General features: G+C 44.5%; 3 protein-coding genes across 3 annotated transcripts; all 3 read right to left on the reverse strand.

Moving 5' to 3' along the window:
- Window positions 1–3,361: 3,361 nt before the first annotated feature.
- Window positions 3,362–5,839, reverse strand: adra2a (adrenoceptor alpha 2A). Its single transcript, XM_067259353.1, has 2 exons — window positions 5,601–5,839; window positions 3,362–5,463 (listed from the first exon to the last, which is right to left on the reverse strand). Exon 2 carries the CDS (start codon window positions 5,262–5,264, stop codon window positions 3,981–3,983), a length of 1,284 nt encoding a protein of 427 aa, XP_067115454.1. The 5' UTR covers window positions 5,265–5,463; window positions 5,601–5,839; the 3' UTR covers window positions 3,362–3,980.
- Window positions 5,840–8,035: 2,196 nt separating this feature from the next.
- shoc2 (SHOC2 leucine rich repeat scaffold protein) lies at window positions 8,036–18,376 on the reverse strand. The gene is made up of 9 exons (XM_067259547.1): window positions 18,334–18,376; window positions 14,189–15,293; window positions 13,619–13,756; window positions 13,163–13,293; window positions 12,315–12,503; window positions 11,962–12,084; window positions 11,238–11,375; window positions 11,008–11,125; window positions 8,036–10,761 (listed from the first exon to the last, which is right to left on the reverse strand). Exons 2-9 carry the CDS (start codon window positions 14,901–14,903, stop codon window positions 10,553–10,555), a joined length of 1,761 nt encoding a protein of 586 aa, XP_067115648.1. The 5' UTR covers window positions 14,904–15,293; window positions 18,334–18,376; the 3' UTR covers window positions 8,036–10,552.
- Window positions 18,377–21,929: 3,553 nt separating this feature from the next.
- Window positions 21,930–22,097, reverse strand: pdcd4b (programmed cell death 4b; the record flags this gene model as incomplete). The annotated part of the gene is given in 1 exon segment (XM_067259866.1): window positions 21,930–22,097. A coding segment is annotated over 1 exon segment (168 nt), but the record flags the coding sequence as incomplete, so codon positions are not given.
- Window positions 22,098–22,389: the final 292 nt, after the last annotated feature.

Here is a 22,389-nt window from a genome sequence, read left to right on the forward strand (position 1 = left end):
TCTCTATTGACCCCTCTCACAATCTCTTCCTTTTCCTCTCTTTCCCTCTCACTCCCTCTCCCCCAATGTTGGAGATTTTTTTACTTTACTTTCTTCCAGACAGCTGCCAGACACTCACAACAGCTGCAGGGCCAGGTTGTTAGAAGTTGCATTCACGTCCGTTCCAGACTGGCTGTTTCCTCATTAATCGTTGCCATTGTAGAAAGCATTTCCTCCCCGCTAATTGAGAATTGAGCCGTTTTTCTGCAGTGTTCTGCAGTACAAAGTTTGGGATATGTAAATGAACACGGACACAGATACACGTAACGAGAATCTACCACACTGTGCTGACTAAGCCAGAGTTGTCATGTAAACCTTTGTTGGTTAGTTTCACAGGTACAGCAGGAGGGTCCTTAGATGTAATCTCCTTCACTCTCACCAACCCTCAGTCATTATCCACTAGACTGATGATGAGAGACATTACAGCTTGCCACTCCACCTCTCTCTCCCCCTGGCCTTCTCCAACTCTCTCTCTCTTTCACATGTACACCTACACACACATGCAGTGAGACAGACACAAAACACACACTCACACGCAAACAAACAATCTTCTCACGTCCATAATCACGTATGGAATGTGGTGTGTAATCATCCCCCTTGCTGAGCCACGGTAGGTCTTGAGTTTCTGACTGCCGGACACTGGATGGAATAAGTGTCAGTCCACATCCTTCTAACCGTCCATCATAATTATCCACAGTGCAGAAGAATGATCCTCACAGATAAAAATACTGCACTGGACGTGGTTTCCCTCCGCCCTCTCCCTCTCTCAGGAGGATTGCTGTGGCTTTTTGTTCATGGGAAAAAGATCTTTTGTTCTGTTGCGGCTTTGTTTGGTTGGTTTTTTTAAGAAGAAGAAAAAGATAGGTGGGTGGGTTGATGGGGGGGGGGTCACTGCAAGATTAAATAATCACATCCCATAATGGGCTCTGTTGTGTAGGTGAGAATGATGGGTAATTGTTCTCGTTCACAATGGGCTTACCTGAAAAATACATTTGCCTCTATACATTTTCCTTGGTGGATTCTCGGATTAGTTTTCAGTGTGTCTAATCAGTCCAGGCGGCTGTGGGCGTAAAGGTCTTAGACGATAACATGAGCATGAAACTTGATTACTTTTTGCTTAGGGTCTTATTCATCTATGATTGATCAGTAAATATCACAGGTTGGTTCATATCTAAAGTGACTGGTGAGATATTGGCCAGTAGGGTCATCATGGGTTATTGTGGGTCTTGCAGTTAACCAGTTATAGTGTACAGAGAGAGCTGAGATGATTCAGTCACTAGGTTGTTTACTTTCTTAATGTTTTATCACAAAAATAGTATGCTGCCTCGTGTCGCAATGAACCCAGAAGAACACTCTGCACCTGATAAATTGCCGGTGAGTCACAGCTTTAAACAATGTCAGTAATCACATTTCACATGATGATATTTCCAGGTGGAGGTGTGTGTCGTGCTGCAGAAGGGCACGGGTTGTCATACGTGGGCTTTCCGGTGTGTGTTAGTCATCTTCAACCACCTCACTATGCACAAACACACATAACAAACACACACACACCGACTTGTGGATACACCTACACTCACACACATATACATACACTCTCGAGTATGAACACACATGCACACAGACATGCGGGCTGGGAAGAACGCAACATCAAAAGGCAGCTGGGTCATGCAACGCCCACTTCCCCCACTTCAACTCATGTGTCACATATTACTGTGGAGGGTAACATTGATCTCTGTGTTTGAACTGAGGCCATAGAGAACGGGAAGAAGAGGAAGGAAGAGAGGAAGGAAGGAAGAGAGGAAGGAAGGAAGGAAGAGAGGAAGGAAGGAAGGAAGAGAGGAAGGAAAGAAGAGAGGAAGGAAGGAAGGAAGGAAGAGAGGAAGGAAGAGAGGAAGGAAGGAAGAGAGGAAGGAAGGAAGAGAGGAAGGAAGGAAGGAAGGAAGGAAGAGAGGAAGGAAGGAAGGAAGGAAGGAAGGAAGAGAGGAAGGAAGGAAGAGAGGAAGGAAGGAAGAGAGGAAGGAAGGAAGAGAGGAAGGAAGGAAGGAAGAGAGGAGGGAAGAGAGGAAGGAAGGAAGGAAGAGAGGAAGGAAGGAAGGAAGGAAGAGAGGAAGGAAGGAAGAGAGGAAGGAAGGAAGGAAGGGAGGAAGGAAGGAAGAGAGGAAGGAAAAGAGGAAGGAAGGAAGGAAGGAAGAGAGGAAGGAAGGAAGAGAGGAAGGAAGAAAGAGAGGAAGAGAGGAAGAGAGGAAGGAAGGAAGAGAGGAAGAGAGGAAGAGTGGAAGAGATGAAGAGTGGAAGGAAGGAAAGGCTCATGCTGGGAGATATTCTAATGCAGCCTGGGTCTGTCCTTCCTCAGAGATGTGACCTCTAACCTGAGCCCTCCTCCGGGGAATCACCACTGTGGCCTGGCCTGAGCTGGCGGGTGTCTGTAACCTGGTTAGAGGAAAGATTCCTCTTAATGATACAACCATGTGTGTGTGTGTGTGTGTGTGTGTGTGTAAGAGAGACAGAACAATATTCTTTTTGTTGTCATTTTGGTGGAGAGAAAAAAAAAGAAGCTGGATCAGCAACATCACAATCCCTCCCTCGGAGGAAGGGAGAAAGGAAGGGAGGGAGAGAGGGAGGGAGAGACCAGTCGATCAGGTTCTAGTCCCATATCCTCCGTATGGTGGCTCATCATGGAACACGTGGACTGAACACAGAGTCGTAAGTGAACTGTTGCTTCATCACAGACCATGCAGTGGCACACACACACTCCCGATCCTTCCACACCGAGGCCTTTCTTCCTCTCTTTCTCTGTCACTCACGGCCTCTGTACTCCATCAGCATCTGGTTTGCTTCAATCCATAAGAGGTCTGCCGTTCTTCCCTGTTTTCGTCCGACAAAATAATTCAACAGTGTTGTTTAGTGAGTCATTTTCAGTGAGTTGTTTTCCCATTCACTGTGACATGCTCTTTATGTAGCCAGTCACCCTCTCATACAGGTGCTCTTGATAAAGCTGACACTGAATTTGAATTTGTTTGATTACATTTAGGAGTGCCAGCGTGACTGTCGCGTTCTAGTGCTTTCTCTGTCTAGCTCCCTCCCTGGCTCTCTCTCTCCTCACCCTCTCTCCTGTCACCTTCTCTACCTTTGGCTTCCAGTCATTCTGGGAGTTTCTGTTTGTTCATCTGCCAGTCTGTTTCCACGGACGCCAATGAATACTTAGATTTTGTTTCACCTGACCTCACAGCAGCATCTGTGAGGTGTGTGAGTGTGTGTGTGAGTGTGTGACATCGTCACTAGATGACCTTCATAAGGATATGAGAGAACAGTGAAATGGTCAAAGGGAGATGTTTATTCTGTACAGAACTCCAATCTTTTCCCCTCACCCCTCTTGATATTATATAAAATGGCACATTATCGATGAACAATGAAAATACAGACACATATTCAAAGACACCAATATATTACATATATAACCTCATAAGGAACGACATATACCACAAATCTCACCCACATTAAAGTTTCCACTGAGATTCATACATGAGTTAAACTTCATAAAATCACAGGATTGGAATGTGGCTTTGTAAAGTGGGCCTTTTAAAGTTGTTTTGTGTTCAAGCTATGGTACGTGAGCCAGCCTCTTGGAAAAAAGGGTGATTTGGTGACTGCCAAATCACCCTTTTTGGCAGTCCACTGCATGGTCCACTGCATGGACTGCCATTCCTTGCCAAGCCCAGACTAGCCACAGCAGCGCGATTACATTTAGATGTCTTCACAGGAACGCAACTGACACGCCACAGATCCATGCACAAAGCACTATAAACAACTTTATATATACTGTACATACAAGTATGTATATATATATATATACATATATATATATATATATATACGATGCATGTATATTTAAAGTTGTACAACATATTATTACGTAGCATGAAGAGAATGGCAGGGCCCAATCATACCCATCTTCTGTTTTCGCCCCTGCAGAGAATCTTCTTGAAAGACCTCCTGAAGTCATTGTTGAAGATGGTGTAGATGATGGGGTTCAAGGCACTGTTGCAATAGCCAAACCAGAAGAAGAACTTGAACAGGGTGTTGGGGACGGAGCAGGACTCGGAGCAGAGGGCCGTGAGCGTGTAGGTGAAGAAGAACGGGAACCAGCAGACGACGAACACTCCGATGACCACGGCCAGGACGAAGGTGAAGCGCTTCTCCCGGTTCTGCCGCCCCTTCCAGCGGCTCCCCTTGGTGCTCTGGGAGCGTTTGGGAAGGCCCTCCCCTGGTTTGATCTGACTCAGCTTGGTCTTTCCTTTGGCCCTCTTCTTCTTGATGGAACAAGGGTTGCTCATCTTGTGGTCGGAGGAAGAGGACTCCTCCATGTCCACGCCGTTCGCCTCTCCCTTCTCCCCCTCCCCCGCTCCTCCTTCCTCTCCCTCCATGTCCACTTCCTGTTCTCCGTTGAGCTTCTCGTGGCAGTTCCCGTCGCCGCCGCCGACTCCTCCTCCGGCGCCGGCGACGCCGTTCTCCTTCCTGTCGGTTGCCGCGACGACCGCCCCTATCTTCTCTTTCTTCTTCCGGTCTCCCGGCGGCGGCGGCCGCGTCCTCTTCTTGGCGATCTGGTAGATCCGGATGTAAACGAGCACCATGATGACGCAGGGGAGGAAGAATGACCCGATGCAGGAGGAAATGATGTACCACTTGTCCTCATTGATCTTGCACGCCGGCCCATCCTTCACCTTGGCGCCCTGCTTCTGCATGGTGATGAGTGGCGGGAAGGAGATGACCGCGGCGATGACCCACACAATGAAGATGATGCACTTGATCCGACGTGGCGTCCGCTTAAGGTTGTACTCGATGGCCTGCGTGATGGACCAATAGCGGTCCAGGCTGATGGCGCACAGGTGGGCGATGGAGGCAGTGCAGAAGAGGACGTCCAATGCCAGGTAAATCTCGCACCACACTTCCCCAAAGTACCAGATGCCCATCAGCTCGTTGGCCAGCGAGAAGGGCATCACCAGCGTGGCGACCAAAATGTCAGCCGACGCCAGAGACACCAGGAACAAGTTCTGAGGGGCCTTGAGAGCCCGGCTGGTAAACACGGCAATGACCACTAAGATGTTGCCAAACACTGTTAACAGGATGAGTATTCCCACCAGGATGGTGAGGGGGAGGGAGATCTGGAGAGGGTAGGAGGACCTCCAAAGGGAGAGAGTCTCGTTGGTCGCATTAACGATCTCCATTGGAGAATTTACTGCACCTATATTGGTCCCTGGAGATCACGTGAGGTGAAAGTGGGTCGTCCACTACAAGACTGGCTTAGCTCCGCTGCAGCAGGTGGTTTGAAGGGGCGTGTCAGTGGTATTCGTGGATCTTTCGCTCCATTTCTTGTGAGTCGAAGAGTCCATGAGGTTCTGGACTGGTGCGAGAAAATCACTTCACCTGCGAGATAGGATGGTGAGAAGCAATATTTTTTTAGAAGTTTGATGTAGTTAGAGGCTCCACAGAACCAACCTATTTATCATACTGTAAACACAACATTAACAAAGAACATCGTTTGAATGAGTGAAACATCTTACCTAAATGATTGTACCGGGTCACAAGTTCTCAGACTAGCAACGGCCAATGCGTAACTTCTTTACGCACACCAGTGCCCAGAAAACCAACTGGCTTCTCGCGCATCTCCTCGGCGGAACAGCGTTGATGTGAGCTTTCACAGTTGTCTGTGTCCCTCTCTCTCTCCCGTCACAGAATTATCCCTCCCGTAGCATCTAGGTCTGCCGCTCTAGCGGAGCTAATAAAGCGGTAATCACGTTACTCCGAGTGCTGCCGTTCAGTCTGTGTGCGGATAGTCTCTCTCTCTCTAGTACTGCCCAGTCCGCCACTCCCTCTTTATAGCCCCTACCTACTAGACTGCGTTGCTTAGCAGCACCAGGAGCCACACCACGTGGAAATGAATGGGGGCCTTTTTTTTATTACTTCGTTTTGCTTCGAACTGTCAGGCTCCAGGTCCCTGTTACGCTCGGCGATGATCCCTCGTCCAAGGCACCCACACGGGGGCCTTAGTAAAACTCTTGAGTCTATAACTAATAACCAAGAAGCCGGCATAACATCTCCTACGTTTTTGTGGAAGGCTGCAAAATACAGTTTTGGGGCATTCATGCTATGGTAGGGCTAGGGCCTTGAGGGCAGAAGCAACCTTTACGATATTTGTAAAAAGTAAGCCAATTCCGATGAGTTTAAGTCAAGCAAACGTCAATACAGTCAGAATTAAGGTGTAACTATTTGGAAAAAATGTTTGTTTGCTTTTTTCAAAATCAAGCGCTTTCTTCATAATTTTATGGTCAAATTTCTCAATTGAATCCTCGGTTAAAGTAAGTCATATATGATTTTATACAACCACATCCAACCATTTAGAGACAAAACATACAGGACTTTGCTGTCACAGCATGACACCTACTTCAGGTGTTTTGTGTCAACATTGGCCTACTGGTGGTTATGCTGCATGCATGAGCGCGTGGATACAGTGACACCTGTCGTTTTCTAGAAAATCTCCTGCGCGTGAAACTGTGCCTTTCCAGACATTATCAAGAAGGACGAAAAAAAATCACCATCATTAGAAAGCCAATATTTAATCCATCACGATGCGTCGAAGACGTTTGTAAATTGTCAGAATAGGACACCATCGTCATTTCAGCTTCAAGCCTCAGTGTTTGTTGCCTGGATGACGTATTCTATTGGGGCACTACAATAACACTGTATAATACATTTATATCACACTATTAATATTGTGGAGGACAAACAGGTCTGCGTCAAAATGTAGAAAGTATAAAAGTGACGTTTGTTGGAATAAAGAAGCAAGGCAGTCAAAATAAGCAGGCAGAGTTTATTTGTCTGGACCGTCGAGGAATCATGACGCCAATCTACCGGTTGGGGGCACTGTTGTACTGGAACCGTACGGAACAGGGGCAACAACAAAATGCCAGGATCGGAGTAATCTTTTTAAGCACATCTGATTCTTTAATACAATCTTCAGTTGTTAAAAGGAATGCCGCCATTTGGATTTATTCTGAACAGAATCAACAATAGAATCAAATAAGCACCATATATTTCTCCACTGTAGTACTTTGAACAAAAAGAAATTCCCTATGGAGTCCAGCTAGGCCCGTGAATGTCGAGACTGCCCAATTTGAATCCTCTAAAATGGCATTCTTTTAGCATCCTACCTCTCTGAAATGACCCGATTGGATTAGTCAAAACTAACATGCTCATCCCAACACATATCTGTCCTTTTTCTCCTGTCTCAGCACAGATCCAAGGAAGGGAAAGGTTTGGAATTTCAGAGAATCCAAAAAGGGAGTTGCAAACTATTTTAACAGGAAAACTTGGCCTTTAGTGAAGCAAGTCTGATCAGTTATATCTCAGTTCTCTTTATTTCAAACATGAGCGAACGTTATCAATGTCTCTCTCTCCCTCCCCGCCCCTCTTCCCAACTTGCAATGGCACATATATGAAAAAGATTAAAACAAATTAAAGACTCGAGGGCCATACAGGTATAGCACAGCCTTTTGGCTACAATACCCAATGCACATCTCACGTTTAGGTACTCGTCGAAGGCATTTTCACATAATTCAATTTGTTTACAGCTAAACGTAAAATACATAAATCAAAATAATGTACATTTTTCTTTTTTCCCCGAAGCTTATATATATATATATGTTTATATAATATATATAAAACCAGGAATGCAATGCCTCCAGTGTATCGTTTGAGCGTGAAACAGAGAAAGCCCTTTTTAATTATTTTTGTCTCGAGCGTAGTAACTATCTCGATCTTAGTAACTATCTAGGGTAGGCTCAAATATGCACCTTGGGTTTTCCACGTCGTCGAAGAGTCCAAACGATTTGATCGGTTTGAGGGGGACCTGAAGACCCCAACTGTCAAGGTCCACCTGTGGATTTGTCCCAATCAAGCTACGAGTCTGTGTTGTGTAGCCTCTCCCCCCCCCCCCCTATTCTTTACAGCATGTTTCCAACGTTTCAGTTCAGAAAGCAACAACAGGTTCTGCTGGTAGTGAAAAGCAGCGATACATTTTGTCATCTCGACTTCCACGCCCTTCCCACTGTTGCAGGCTGTGTGAGCTGACCCTGGTCTCTTCTGTGATCAGTGCACACCCACCCAAACCTTGCCGTACGTTTCTGCCGCAAAAAATAGATACACTCTTCAAAAAAATCATGATTGAGTATACAAAGTTTGGACGCAACACGTTTTTTTCCATTTTTGTTTTTTTCTTCCTTTTTTTCCAAAAGAAAAAAAATATATATAAAAAGGTTTGGTTTGATTACCTTAGTTGGGATTTTAATGTACAGTCACTTGATATAATACTAACTGAATACACATTTCATTATTTAGAAAAGTCAAAGAAAAAAAAAATCATTAAAACATAAGGATTAAAAATTTACATTGCAGATCTGAATTGCAACCAATTAAAATAACCATTTTGCTTGCAATAATAAAAAGCAAGATACGGGCATTTTAATACATCTAAACATTTCCATAAACCCTTTAACTTGACAGTTACAACTGACATGAGCATGTGGCTTTACAGATTGATGGGACAAAATAGGCCACTTAACATTTAAATTGTCCTCCCCCCCAAAAGTAAAAAACTTTGCACTCGTGGAAACAATCCTTTATATTCATTTGACACAAATGTCAATTTACACAAGAATGTTCATATCATATTTACTTCACTGTTTACCCCCCCCCCCCCTTCTCCTCAACACAACTGATAAGAGATGTTTAAATTTAAAGAGGATGCCAATATAATTGTAAAAAGTGCATAATACCAGCAGCGTTGCTGGAACAGTGTGGGACACAAGAGAGCCAAGGAACTTTTTTTGTAATTGTCTAGATTGTTAGAATCTTCTTAGATGAAGTAAAAAAAATAAAATAAAAAAAAAATAAAAAAAGGTTAAACCATTTTTTTCCTCGAAAGGTTTTAAAGAAAATTGAAGATTTGAAAACAAGTTATAAAAAATGGGATGTGAAATGCCTTCCTTTCTGGAGAGGATAGGGTGTTCATCCCTGCATCACCAGTAGCCTCGACGCCAGTCATCACTTGACAACAGTGAACCTCCTTCGATGCTCTTGATATGTTGGTTGTGAATCGTTTCCAATTTGTTTTTCCACAATTCTGTACGACAGCTCTGCAGCCCAACACTGAAGATATAGCAAAAAAGTAAACATTACAATAACTAGAATTGCACTCAAGGCAATGATCAGTGTGTGTGTGTGAGTGTGTGTGTGTGTGTTATATTACAGACCAATCACTGCCCCCCCCCCCAGCCACACCCATGTCTTTTTACAATTGTGAATACTTTTTTTCCACCAAAAGATTTATGTCTAACATGTTAGGCCACCACTGTGCCCAGTTTGTGAAGTCCAAACTCGCTTGGTCCTTTTTAAAGCATTTATGATTTTTGCATTTCTTGTATATATTAAGTTTGTTTCACAACTACTGCCTTTTCAATTAAAACTACTATATTTTATAACTTAAATTTTCTTTTGTTTCTTCCCACAGTTGGAAGAAGGCGCATATTTATATATAAGAAATGTAAAATAAAAACTGTAAAAAGATCATAATTATAAAAAGCATTCTTTTAAATTATACCTTTGTATAATCATGGACAATGTGTGTTTCAGACAGACCAGTGGACTGTACTGGGTATAGGCACAGTTTTACAATGTAAAATCAAAAACACCAAAACTGACAAGACCTTTTTTGTTCTCCTATGGTCAAATGATTTATCCTAACAATAACACAAGAAACAAATCTAGTATTTTGTCAATCTGTGGTAAAAAAAAAGAGGGAATGCAGAGGAGAAAAAAACAAAAGTAAAATAATAAAGTTGACCACAAAATTTGACACTATGGGGTTACGGCAGCAGCAGTGAAATTGAATTTTTTTGTTTGTTGTTTCGTTTAGTTCTTTTTTGCATACAACTGTAAAGCCTCACCTAACTGACATTTATACTTAATTACTGTAAATAGGTTGGCATTAGGAGTACGGTAGGTTTATACGGTTAAAAGTTTTTTTTGCCACTTTTGCTTACGGTAGCTAAAATATACATAATCAGTTTGGCAAACAAGTTAGATATTTCTTTTCATTTTACATGATTGGGTAAGAACTGAACGGTTTGGAGGATGGGCTCTTTCAGATGGCTAGGAATCCTCTTAGGAAAACATGTACTACAGTCGCAATAGATTCTCCTCCTCTATCTCCGTCTCTCTCTCACAATATATAACGGGTCAAACCGGTCATCTCTTCTTCCTCTTCCCCCGCATCTACACTCAACTTTTACATTTCTATTTTCTTTCTTTCTGTACAGCGTATGAGACACTGTCACACAGAATGGGAGATGGACGGGCCAGAGCAAGAGCGGGCCAGGTTGGGAATTGGTTTGGAACCCCACCCCCCCTCCAACTCCACCACCACTTTCTCCTCCTCCTCCTCCGTCTCCTCCTCCTCTTAGACCATGGCACGGTAGGGTCCTTGCATCTTGAGGAACTGGATGATGAAGGAAGGCCCCCCTGCGACGATCTGCGGGGGCAGGTGGCTGAGTGGACAGTTCTCTATGCTCATGATGGACAGCTTGCTGCACAGCGCCAGCTCAAAGGGGAGGCTGTGCAGGTTGGGGTTGTCGTTGAGGTACAGCTCCTCCAAGTTCTCCAGTGTACCTTTAAAGAGGGAGGGAGCATACAAGTGAGGGGGGGGTGGAGTGATGTGGGGGGGGGGGGGTGGAGGGGGAGAGAAGATAAATGGAAACGGGGGTGGGAGAAGTGATGATGAGTTGTGTGTTCTTCCTTGAGGTATGACGCGACCACTATCATGAGGGCAGGCGCAGGTGTAACGATCCATTGTCTATGCCTATGACAAAGGTAACATTGGATATAAGGCATCGTGACATTTGAAGGAGGACCTACCGATCTCCTCAGGCAGGTGCTGGAGCAGGTTCTCCCCCAGACCCAGGTGCGTCAGATTGGTGAGGTGACCGACCCCCCTTGGCAACGTGGTCAGCTGATTATTGGTCAACACAAGTTTCTGAGGGGAAAGACAAACCATTTCACCGGCACTGTGTGACAAATTGGGGGGGGGGGGGCAGAATTTTACACTTATGACGAGAATTTTAAGTAAGGGAACAAGGGTGTCGAACCTGTAAATCTTTAAGGTAAGCGATTTCATTGGGGAGGGATTCCAACTTGTTCTCTTCCAAATCCAACTCTCGCAGCTTTCTCAGGTTCCCAATACCATGGGGTAACTTCTTCAGGAGGTTGTTAGACAAAATCAACACCTAAACGGCCAAGACATAACAAAGGTCAGCACAAATGACAGCAAGAAACATGCAGGGATGTTTATCATTTAAGCAGCATCACACGAGAAGGAGGGCATTGTTGCTGACTATCAGCACAGGGGTTCAGTCATAGCTGCAAGACCGCAGACCAATATCGCTTTACAATATTGCTTAATATTAAAAGTAGTATTAGTAGCTTGCACTTGCAACTAAACGTTCAGTCAATGACGGAATTGCTGACAGGCTTGCATTGCATCATGTATAAGCTAATGATTACCATACCAGTAATTTAAATACAAAGTAGTCTACTTAGCAACTAGATACTAAGCAAGTTCTCTGTGTGTAAGCTTTTTATAGATGTTGGTTACATAGTCAGTTTCCCGCAGCTCTTTTCAGTTAAGGCGGCCGCCTAAGCAACACACCCCTGCCGCCTTAACTAACATTTTCAGCGGGAAACCCTGATATTACTGTAGTAATTACAGTACAGGAACTAGCTCAACGCTCTGTGTAGGTGTTGACAAAGTTGAAATCTACATGCAGTTAGCTTTATAAGCTATATGCGTTCATTCAGCGCTCGAATCCTCACCTCTATGGACACCAATCCACAGACGTCCTCCGGGATCTTGGTCAGCTGATTGGTCGCCAGGTTCAGCTCCACCATGCTGGTCCACGTGCCAAAGTCAAGGGGCAAAGACGTCAACTGGTTGTCCTGAGGGAGAACACCGTCACGATTGATGATGACAACACTAGCAACAACAACAATAACAACAACAACAACAGGCAGATTCAGGAGAATCTTTGTTGCAAAAGTGGATAATGGTGCAGCTCGACATCCCCCTGGCACCATTGACTTCCAGACAAACTGATCCCAAAACCAAGACGGGTATTAGAAACACACAGATGTTCCCTAGTCTTAAGAACCATTCCAGGCATCTGTACCTTCATGTTGAGCTTGCTGAGCACCTTGGCCCTGGAGAAGATCCCGAAGGGGATCTTGTTGATCCGGTTGTGCTCCATGTTTAGGGAGTAGATGGTGGAGAACTGAGAGGGCCCACCCACCGGGTACGACTGGAAGCAGTTCCTGGCCAGCGTGAGGCTCGTCAGGTTCACCAGGCTGGAGAGGAGGCCCTGGAGAACCGCAGAACGACAGGTTCTTAAGACGACAGTCAGGTGGCTGAGCGGTTAGGGAATCGGGCTAGTAATAAGGTTGCCTGTTCGATTCCCCGCCGTGCAAAATGACGTTGTGTCCTTGGGCAAGGCACTTCACCCTACTTGCCTCGGGGGAATGTCCCTGTACTTACTGTAAGTCGCTCTGGATAAGAGCGTCTGCTAAAATGACTAAATGTAAATGTAAGACCCTGCTGCAAAATCAACTACAATCAAGGGCATTGGTTTGAACATGGATGGGGCTGAAATGTGTTTTTGGGTTGTTTAGTTTTTATCACCCTTTATGCATAAACTACCAATGGTAGAAGATAACAATGGACTGCAATAAACCTATGGCTACAATGTTAGTTTATTATATAGCATGGTTATGGTTATATAGATTATAGTATGTGGAGAAACACGCCTAGATATGGTCAGGCCAGACGAAAAACGCTCCACAAACTAATTAATCTGAGGCGGCGCTGCCCGTTTTCAGGGCATTAGTTTTGCCTTCCGTTTAGAAAAAAATCATCACGCTCCACACACAGACTGAGAAATGTAAGGAACGTAAAACTTCATTTACCATGAAAGAGGGGGGGTGGAGGGGGGTGATAGTTACAACAAGACAACGTCCCTCTCACCTCTGGTAACACCGAGATGTTGTTATTCTCCAGGTTCAGCTCCTCCAACTCCCGGCACTTGGCTAACGACCGCGGTATGGCGGAGAGACGGTTATATCGGAGGCCCAAGCGGTTGATGCTCAACAAGTTACCTGCAGTCGGCACAACACACGGCGATGACTGACGTTTAGGGTCAACCATTACATGAAATATTGCTGTTATTTCCAAAGCAGCAATGACGACACTGTTTGTCAAGTTCTCAGCTCGTGGATGTGTGCAAGCACGCCTGTCAGGGAATAGAAGCAAGATCTCTAGATTTGTACAACTGAAAAATAGGAATGAGCATTTCGTGAGAGAGAGAAATGCAGAGAGAGGGAGGGGGGTAGAGACAGAGAGTGTGCGAGTGGGAAAAAGTGAACGAGAGACGGAGAGAGAGAGACGGTGAGAGAGAAGAGGGCTGCGATCTCCGTTCTTCACCTATGGTTTCGGGGAGGTCCAGGAGCTCGTTGTGCTGTAGGTCTAGGTTGGTGATCTGTGTGCAGTTGCCAATCTCCTTGGGAAGGTGTTCCAGCTGGTTGTGGGCCACGTCCAGAGTGATGAGGTTACAGAGCTCCCCTACACACACACACACTTTAGAACATGCACAACAATTCCCTACCACGTTCCCTTCCTTCTAACCAATAACCCCCACCCCTGCTCCATCTCTCCACCCTCATCCGCATCAAAGTCTACCCTCCATCATTGCATTCCATGCCTGCCCCCTCCCACCTCATCTCACCATACATTACCCCCCCACCACGGCTCCCCCTTCAACCCCCTAACCTCCTCCCCCCATGCCCCACACTCACCTCGTCCCTCCCTCCCTCCCCATTCCACTCACGCCCCTCCCCCCCCACACTTCCTCCTTCCCCACCCCCACCTTCTCCCTCCTCCCCCCCTCACCTCCCCCCCCCTCACCTCCCCCCCCCTCACCTCCCCCCACCCCTCACCTCCTCCCCCCACCTCCTCCCCCCACCCCCCCCCCCTCACCTCCTCCTCCCTCCTCACCTATCTCGGCAGGCAGCTGTTTGATCTTGTTCTCGCGGATGCTCAACATGGTGAGCTTGGACAGGTTTCGGATGTCCCTCTCCACGGCTGTGATGCGGTTGAAGCGCAGGTACAGCGTGGTGAGCGACGTCACCCGGTACACCACCGCCGGGATCTCCCGCAGCTTGTTGTGACGTAGGTCCAGCATCCTCAGCTTCTTCAGAGAGTCCAGAGAGTCCGGCAGGCTGGTCAGAGAGTTCTCGCTAAGCGCCAGCGTGACCAGGCCTGAAAGACAACCCACCTCCCCAGGAAGGCTCTGCAGCTTGTTGCTGTACAGGTAGAGTTCAGCCAGCTGGGTGAGCTCCTTGATGGAGGTGGGCAGCATGTGGATGGACCTCTTGGACAGGTCAAGCCTCATGGAGTTCTCCTCACGGCACTTGTTCAGCTCTTTGATCACCTCGGCATTGCTCGACTTCTTGCGTGTGCCCGGCGCCGGGTTGGGCCGCTTTATCTTGTCGTCGACGGAGAAGGCGACTGCCGGTGGCGCGCTCCCGGCATCCTTCTTTCCTTCTTTGGCATCTTTCCCTTTGGTCTTGGGCTCCTTACCTCCGTCCTTGCCTCCTCCGAAGCCGGCAAGGGTCGCCTTGGCCTCTTTGTCCCTTTCTCTCCCTACCGCCAGACCTCCCTTTGGGTCCTTCTCTTTCAAGTCTTTGTCTTTGCCTAAAGTACTACTCATGACGATGCGGTCCACCTCCCTGCGGAGTCGCTCATGGGAGTCTCTCGAGGTCGGGATTTGTATTCCAAAAAAAATAGGAAAGAAGAAAGGCAAAGAGCAGACGGGCAGGCGGCCTTTACGTCTTCATGCGTTGATACAGACCTGTGTAGGCCGCACGGACGTCGACAAGAAGGCTTAACTCCCTATCCCCCGAAAAATGGCCGATGATCCAGATAGTGCGTCTGGCTTTTGTTTATTTTTGTTGTCCTTCTGTTAAACCGCCAGGGCAGGTAAAACTCTTTGAAGTGTCTGGAGAAGGGTGGCAGCCATACTTGTTTGAAGGGGTCATGGGTGGCCGGGGGGGCAGGCTGGAAAGCTTACCAAAGTTCTCATCTTTTGGGTAGGTTGATGCTGAAATGAGGAATATTTTTTTTTTTTTTTAAAGGGTGTGAGGCCGACCTTCAATATCACAACGAATTGTCAAATCACAACCAATGAGTTAGAGCTACGTTATTTTCCAAAACCACAACCTTCAGGCAAGATTTGTTTGCTACCAATCAGGTTTGGTTAGTTGGCTGCAGCCATTGTCTCGGAGCCGATAGCTTCTTCATGGCTCTATTGGGCTAAGCGTACCAACAGCTACCTACACAACGTGGAAAAGAAACCCTATGAAACACTGGCTTCTAAGCTGTAATAAAAACCATTAACAAAAGACATCAAAACACTAACACAGTACACATGACCTCAAACTGAGCTAGAAAAATCCTCTGACATACTGTCAAGTGTTCTGTCCCACCAGTGCTGAACCGACCTACTCTGAATCCAGTGGAAGAAAAAACAGCTATAGGCTTTGCTCCAGATCAGAGTCAGGAGAAAAGGTTAGCACTGCTGACTAAGCTTTGGGGAGCGGTCTTCAAAGCCATGGCTCCCGGGGTCACACAGGTCAGAGGACCCTTTTAAAAGGTAAAAAGGGGGTTTACATTTACATTTAGTCATTTAGCAGACGCTCTTATCCAGAGCGACTTACAGTAAGTACACTGACATTCCCCCGAGGCAAGTAGGGTGAAGTGCCTTGCCCAAGGACACAACGTCAGTTGTCATGACCGGGAATCGAACTGGCAACCTTCGGATTACTAGCCCGAATCCCTCACCGCTCAGCCACCTGACTCCCTTGATGGTATCCCACTATTGGACACAGCGAGGGAACGAGTCTGGTCCAGGGTAGCTGTAGGTATACCGTTGCAGGCAGGACACTGATAAGGATCACTAACACTACATTTCACCACCTGTCGCTTGTTGATCAAAAGGGACTTCAACACAGGAGTGGAAGCCTGTCACACCAACAGATTTGGACATGCTTCACTCACTTGTCTAACAGCCTCTAGGCTACAATGCTGCACCTGCACAGCTTCACTAAAGGAGGAAGGGCAAGAAAAAACACTGAAAACTTCATCCAACTCGTCAGTGCCATGTTTGGCATGGAAAATAAAAGATCTAGACACAAGCTCTAATGTTCATTCTTCTATTTCTTCTTTCTAATGCTGCCCAGAGGTTTGGACGACAACAAACCCGTTTATTATGTAGGTGAGGAATAATTTCAAATCATAATCATTTTGTGAATGAATATGCACAGGGTCACAGATATAAAAAAAAAAAAAGTCCCAGTTGGGTCTCTTCAATGACACGCATCATACATTACAAATTATATGCAAAACTTTCGTTCTAAGGTGCACAGAGACAGAATTTGACAAAATCTATAACACTATAGCTTCAGATAAAGGGGAGTAAAAAAAAAAAAACTAAATTGTATTACGCTTGGAGGCTTAGGAAGGCTATTCGTGCCTACTCACTGCCTACGAGTTCTGTTTCAGGCCTAATCTATACTTTAGCTTTGCTATCCTACCTGACCCTTGTTGAGTCTTTGCTCTGCAAGGGCAGGAGTGTATGAGGCCTAGGAGGGATATCTATATATAAAGTCGTCACTTCCTATATATGGAGTATGTTCATTATGTTGTTCATCTTGGTCATCCTCCTTATGGAATTGCAGCTTTTCTACAGTGATATATTTGGGATATTAATTGTGGATTTGCAATTTAGCATTGCCCACCATCAAAATTAGAAAACTGAATTATGTGAGGAGAGTCGTCCATTGTTTGGAACTGAGTTGGATTGGCTAACCAGTACCCATCTACGTGTATGTGCGTTAAATGCTTCAGAAAATATGTTGCCTGTATAAAATAGTTTCAAACAGACAACAAAAAACAAAGAAATAAATGGTGTTCATATTGGTGTTGATGCCAATACTCTGTTGATGAGGTGGCAGACTGGTTCCATACTAGCTCCGTAAAAGCACACAGGATGAACTAGCTACTGTCCATGTCACAGATCCGAGATTATCGATCAAAACTCTGCTTCGAAGAATTCAAGAAGTTTGCCATAATTTGCGTTGTGCAAAAACGCAAGATGTGATCATGTTTCAGCTGCAGATGATGATAACCTTCCAGGCTTAATTCTGAAACAGAACATTTTCGTGCTAGCAGTGGCTATCTTAAATAGTAGTATCTAGCAAACTTACTTCCCAACAATTGCGCTTCCCACATCGCTTATGATCTTAAACAAATGCTTAACACCTAAATGACCTCGCTGGGTCAGGAAATCAAAAAGCGATAAACGTCGCTCAACGTTATTTAGCCAGCTACATACGTCGTCAAACGTCAGATGCTAGCTGACTAGCCACATTTTAGCAATCGTGCCAAGTCAAGAATCAACAATCATGACCAACATTCAACAATCTTCATCATAATCTCGTACATCATCTAATACCTGTGATATTCAACTAGATTTATCTCCCTGTTAGTTTACAGTATTGGAAATGTTATTTAAAAACCATGACATATGACTAAATTATTGGAAATACTCAAGGAAATGTACAGTGATTGCTCGAACCCTGCTAGCAAGCTAAGTAGCTACCCTACACCCGCGACTGTGCGGTTCCCGTAGGCCCAAGCAGAGCAGCTGTCAAACGTGGAACACCTTCCCGTTCATTGCGAGCTGAAATGGGGAAACAAGCTGCTCTCTCGCTCAATCTGCAACCATGGCTTGCCGTGCGTAATCAGTCTTCTATCAAGTTGACACGCAAAAAACTGCTACATGATAATTTAATTCTTTAGAATACAGTTTGACAGTCGGGTAGACGAGGCGTGACTGAATACAATTTCGCAGCACCCTTCTTCGCTCCCATACCGAATATGAGAAAAAAGAAAACACATTCTCAAAACAGCGGCCATTCCTAAGCTGAACAAAAGAGTGCGTTCTCACCCTACAAAGGGACATTTCTGCGTCGTCTACCACGCTATATCGTTGACCAAGGGGTCTTTTAAAAGCTATGCTATTAAATAAGATCATGTTACCAGGAAATATTGAAAGGTATGTGAGAATTTAACTGTTTTACCTTCAGAGGTGTGACTCCGCCATCCTTGCTTCCTCCTCTTTCCTACACTGCTTTTGCTGATGGTCCCCTCCTCTACCACCAAATTGCGTCACACGCACGCATTACCAATGTATCACGAGAGTTTCTTGGGCAGAAAACGGGTGTTTAGAATGAAATGAGTGATAAAGTGACGAAAAGGAGAATTACAGTTACTTCTGTGAGTTTTGGGGGGTATTTTTGTATACCTGAAAGCCGAGTACTAGCTCCAGTTATAGCAGTCATCAGTGATAGCTAGTCACATTTGAGAACACTGAACAAACAGACAAATTATCAATTGAAAAAACATGAAATTATGGTATCCCAATCATCATTAATAATACAAAATAATTTAAGAGACGTTTGCTATTGCCTAGTTATGTGCAAACTCTGCCACTAATTTAAAACCAGACACTACAATGTCCTGGGTAATGCATGACTTAGGTATTTTCCTGTACTTTTTTCTTCAAGTATTTTATTTAGCCTAATATAACTGATGATGCACAATTCATAATGTGCTTCGTACTATGCCCTCTAGATGGCAACAAAGCAACTGATCTGGTCATTCGAACCGTAGAAGCAGAAATAGCCAGCTGACAGTCACGGAAGTGGACACGAAGCTTGAGTGTTGGCCTGGCAACCTGTTCAAAAGGTAAACGAACTATCTACAGTAGTGTGTCTAGACACATTTTATAAATGTATTGTGTTGCTAGATAACATATTAAACTTTAAGTACCCCTTACATGTTGTTGAATCGCAGCAACATTGCCAAGTCAATAATAGTATCTTGTGTGCAAGGCCGTTGCTTGTGTAGCAAAGCTTGTTAGCTGGCGTCATGATAACAAATAGCCAGCAACATTTTAATTATTGTGATTTGAATAGACTATGCTATTTGGTGTTTGACCATTTTGTTTGATAATGTCAAGTCTTGTATTGTTTGTTTTTCTGCAGTTAGTACAACGCAAAGGACAAAATGCCTGAAGTAAAATCGATATTTAGAGAAGTTTTGCCCAAACAAGGTCAGTAGGCCTATCAACGAGATAGCTACTACGTCCGACGTACAGCATGGACACACCCACACACACTATGTTAACTCTCCCGTGTCACTGTGATTTCCACTGAAAACGTTTGCAAGTGCATTTCCGATAAGTGATTTTTAGGGGGAACATTGTGAAATGCTTGTTTTGTCAAAGCAGGTTGTGTCTACAAGTCTCGCCCACGTCAGATACTTATTTGCCACCTGCTGTTGAACACCTACACATTATTCCTCAGTCTCCAAGCATAGGAGCTGTTTACTCTTTTTACAGCTGACAATGGAGTACTCTTTAAGGTGCAAAACTCACATGTATTAACCACGGTTATTGTGATGGATGGTCTCCATCCGAAGTTTGCTTAGTATCATGATTTAATGGAAAACAAGCTTGAAAGCAAAGCTACATAGCGCTGCTCTGGAACCTTTCTGCAGCCGTCACTAGAGACCATGAATAACTCCTTTGTTTACCAGAATCTTAGTTATCAGTACATAATGTTGTCAAATAGTTATAACAATACTTAATGTTATCAGTCACTGGTTAATTGTACAGTCTTTGTTTAGGATCATAACTACATTCTAGGTCCATGTTGCCAACCCTTCTCCTGTGTTTACATTTTATGAGACAACTTAATCCAAAATGGACCAAAGCTCTTTCATCCTGATTGTCCTAATCTGTCGTGTTTGGGTTTGATCTCTGCAGGGCAGTTGTCGATCGAGGACGTCCCCACCATGGTGCTGTGTAAGCCCAAGCTGCTGCCTCTGAAGTCGGTCACCCTGGAGAAACTGGAGAAGATGCAGCTGGAGGCCCAGGAAGCCATCAAGCAGCAGGAGCTGGCCCTCAAGGAACAGCAGCGTTAGACACAAAATGGAGGACGACACAGAGAGCCGAGCTTTGGGTAGATCCGAAATGGATGACAGTCAAAGTAGGATGGAAGGCGACCGTCCGGAGAATGTTCACATTCCGGTCAAAAAACAAACAAACTAATATTGCAACATATCACTTTGGCTTGTGTTTCTGCTAACAGCTGGACACAGTTGAATGGCTAAGTGTATTCATGGAGTTTGATTGTCGTTAGTGGTTTGAAGTTCTTCTAGTGCTTCCTGAGGAAGTATTTTGTGGATAGGATTGGTTGTGATCTTTTATCTGATACAGAAGTGGGCCTGTAGTTGCTGCATAGTGGCTTGTTGGCTTCAGTTTCACATAGCGTTTCAACAGCAGACCTTTAATATCAAACTGCATTCTGTTTATGCTTTCCTCGCACCTCTTGGGAAGAAATGTTGAATGTTACATTGCAACTTTTCCATTATCATCTTTTTTAGTTGTGCGTTTTAAATTAAAGTGTTGAACCCAATTTCTTCCTTTTTTTTCATACAATTACAACACACTCGATCTTTCAGTTGTATTTGTCAGTTAAATATTTCATTCACATCAGAGATTTTACTAATCACAAATTATTTGTTCTTACATAGCAATTTATTGAACAAACAAGGAGCAAGACTTGGTACATTACACACACCAGTGTTCCCCACATATAAAAATATAACACTCTGGACACCATTTTGTGAAATGATCCCAACTGGTTTTCTTTGCATTGTACGATCGTCTTGGTTACATAGTTGCCTTCGGTAAATGACATCTTTGTGATATACTTTTCATAAAGGGGAGCATGACAAAAAAGAATAAAAGGGGAGGTATTGCTTTGAACCAACTTTGAACCCTTTTTTCATAATTATAAAGCTTAATACACAAGACAAGTAATTCCAGTACAAACGCTGCTTTTTTCTTTCTTTTTTACACGAAAGAGGGAGTGGCAGTGAAAATAAAAAATAAAAACCTGAAGTAATACTAAACATGGAATGACAGTCATAGCTGATAGTCTTGGTGGCACTTTCTGTGTTAGCTTAGTCAATCAACCCTCTTACCAAAGGTTTGTCGTCCATTTACTTTTGTTTATTTTTACAAAGTGCCATTTTTAAGACCCTACCACCTTTTTTACATTTTCAGAAATATACATTCTTTTGACAGTTAAAAGGAAATCTTTTTTTTTTGTACCCAACCATTATGACAAAATATTGAATAAAAAGTATCTTCAGTACTCAGAACTTCTGGCACAAAATGGTTCCTCAGTAGCTTTCAAGTTTAAAACGACCACCGTCTCCCTCGCTCACAAATCTCTTTCGTCCTCTGAGAAAAACAAAACACAGGTAGTGATTAACTTCAGTAAAACATGTGGTCGTCTTTTTTTCTCTTACAAAAAAGTCTACACAACAGAAATCAAGAAAGTACACACAACTTTATTTATTTTTTACTTTGTTCTTACCGACTGGGACAGAGATCTCTAAGTCTTTCACTGATCAATCCAGCGCTGAAACTATTATCCACAAATTGCTCCAATATGAAATATGCACGGGGAACATCAATGTTGATTTCAGCAATGTCCATGTAAACTCTTTCATACCCCTGCCAATCAGAAAAGCATATTATGGAAAACAATTTCTCATTAAAAGTGTATCACATTATTATAATAAAATAAAGTAACAGTCTTCTTCAAATGTAGAAAAGAGAGTGCAGTACTACAGAGTGAACCACCAGGTGGCGCCGTACCCTTCTCATTTGGTCTGCTGTGATGACCGTGGACACCCACAGGAACTTCAGCAACTGCAGAACCATTTTGAAGGTTTTCTCTCCTTTGGATTCCAGGACCATCACTATAGCCTGACCAACAAACACAGGAGTCAGGTGACTGAGCGGTTAGGGAATCGGGCTAGTAATCAGAAGGTTGCTGGTTCGAATCCCCGGCCGTGAAAAATGATGGTGTGTCCTTGGGCAAGGCACTTCACCCTACTTGCCTCGGGGGGAATGTCCCTGTACTTACTGTAAGTCGCTCTGGATAAGAGCGTCTGCTAATGGACTAAATGATATGGGCGTGTGTGTGTTTGTTGAGGTCTGCGTGAAGGAGTAACGTGAACATTCAAACTGAGGAGGGGCCCTGGTCAGTGCCTTGTAG

Source organism: Osmerus mordax, chromosome 21, assembly GCF_038355195.1.
Source record: "Osmerus mordax isolate fOsmMor3 chromosome 21, fOsmMor3.pri, whole genome shotgun sequence".
NCBI lineage: Eukaryota > Metazoa > Chordata > Actinopteri > Osmeriformes > Osmeridae > Osmerus > Osmerus mordax.

What these genes read in the sequence shown, in the direction of transcription:
- adra2a (XM_067259353.1), bottom strand. Translation starts at nt 5,264, where the DNA reads ATGGAGATCGTTAATGCGACCAACGAGACTCTCTCCCTTTGGAGGTCC.
- shoc2 (XM_067259547.1), bottom strand. Translation starts at nt 14,903, where the DNA reads ATGAGTAGTACTTTAGGCAAAGACAAAGACTTGAAAGAGAAGGACCCA. An exon ending in ACAGCTGCCTGCCGAGATAG is followed by an intron (nt 13,757 to 14,188) that starts GTGAGGAGGGAG and finishes GTGTGTGTGTAG; the next exon opens with GGGAGCTCTGTAACCTCATC. An exon ending in GTGGATTGGTGTCCATAGAG is followed by an intron (nt 11,376 to 11,961) that starts GTGAGGATTCGA and finishes TTGGCCGTTTAG; the next exon opens with GTGTTGATTTTGTCTAACAA.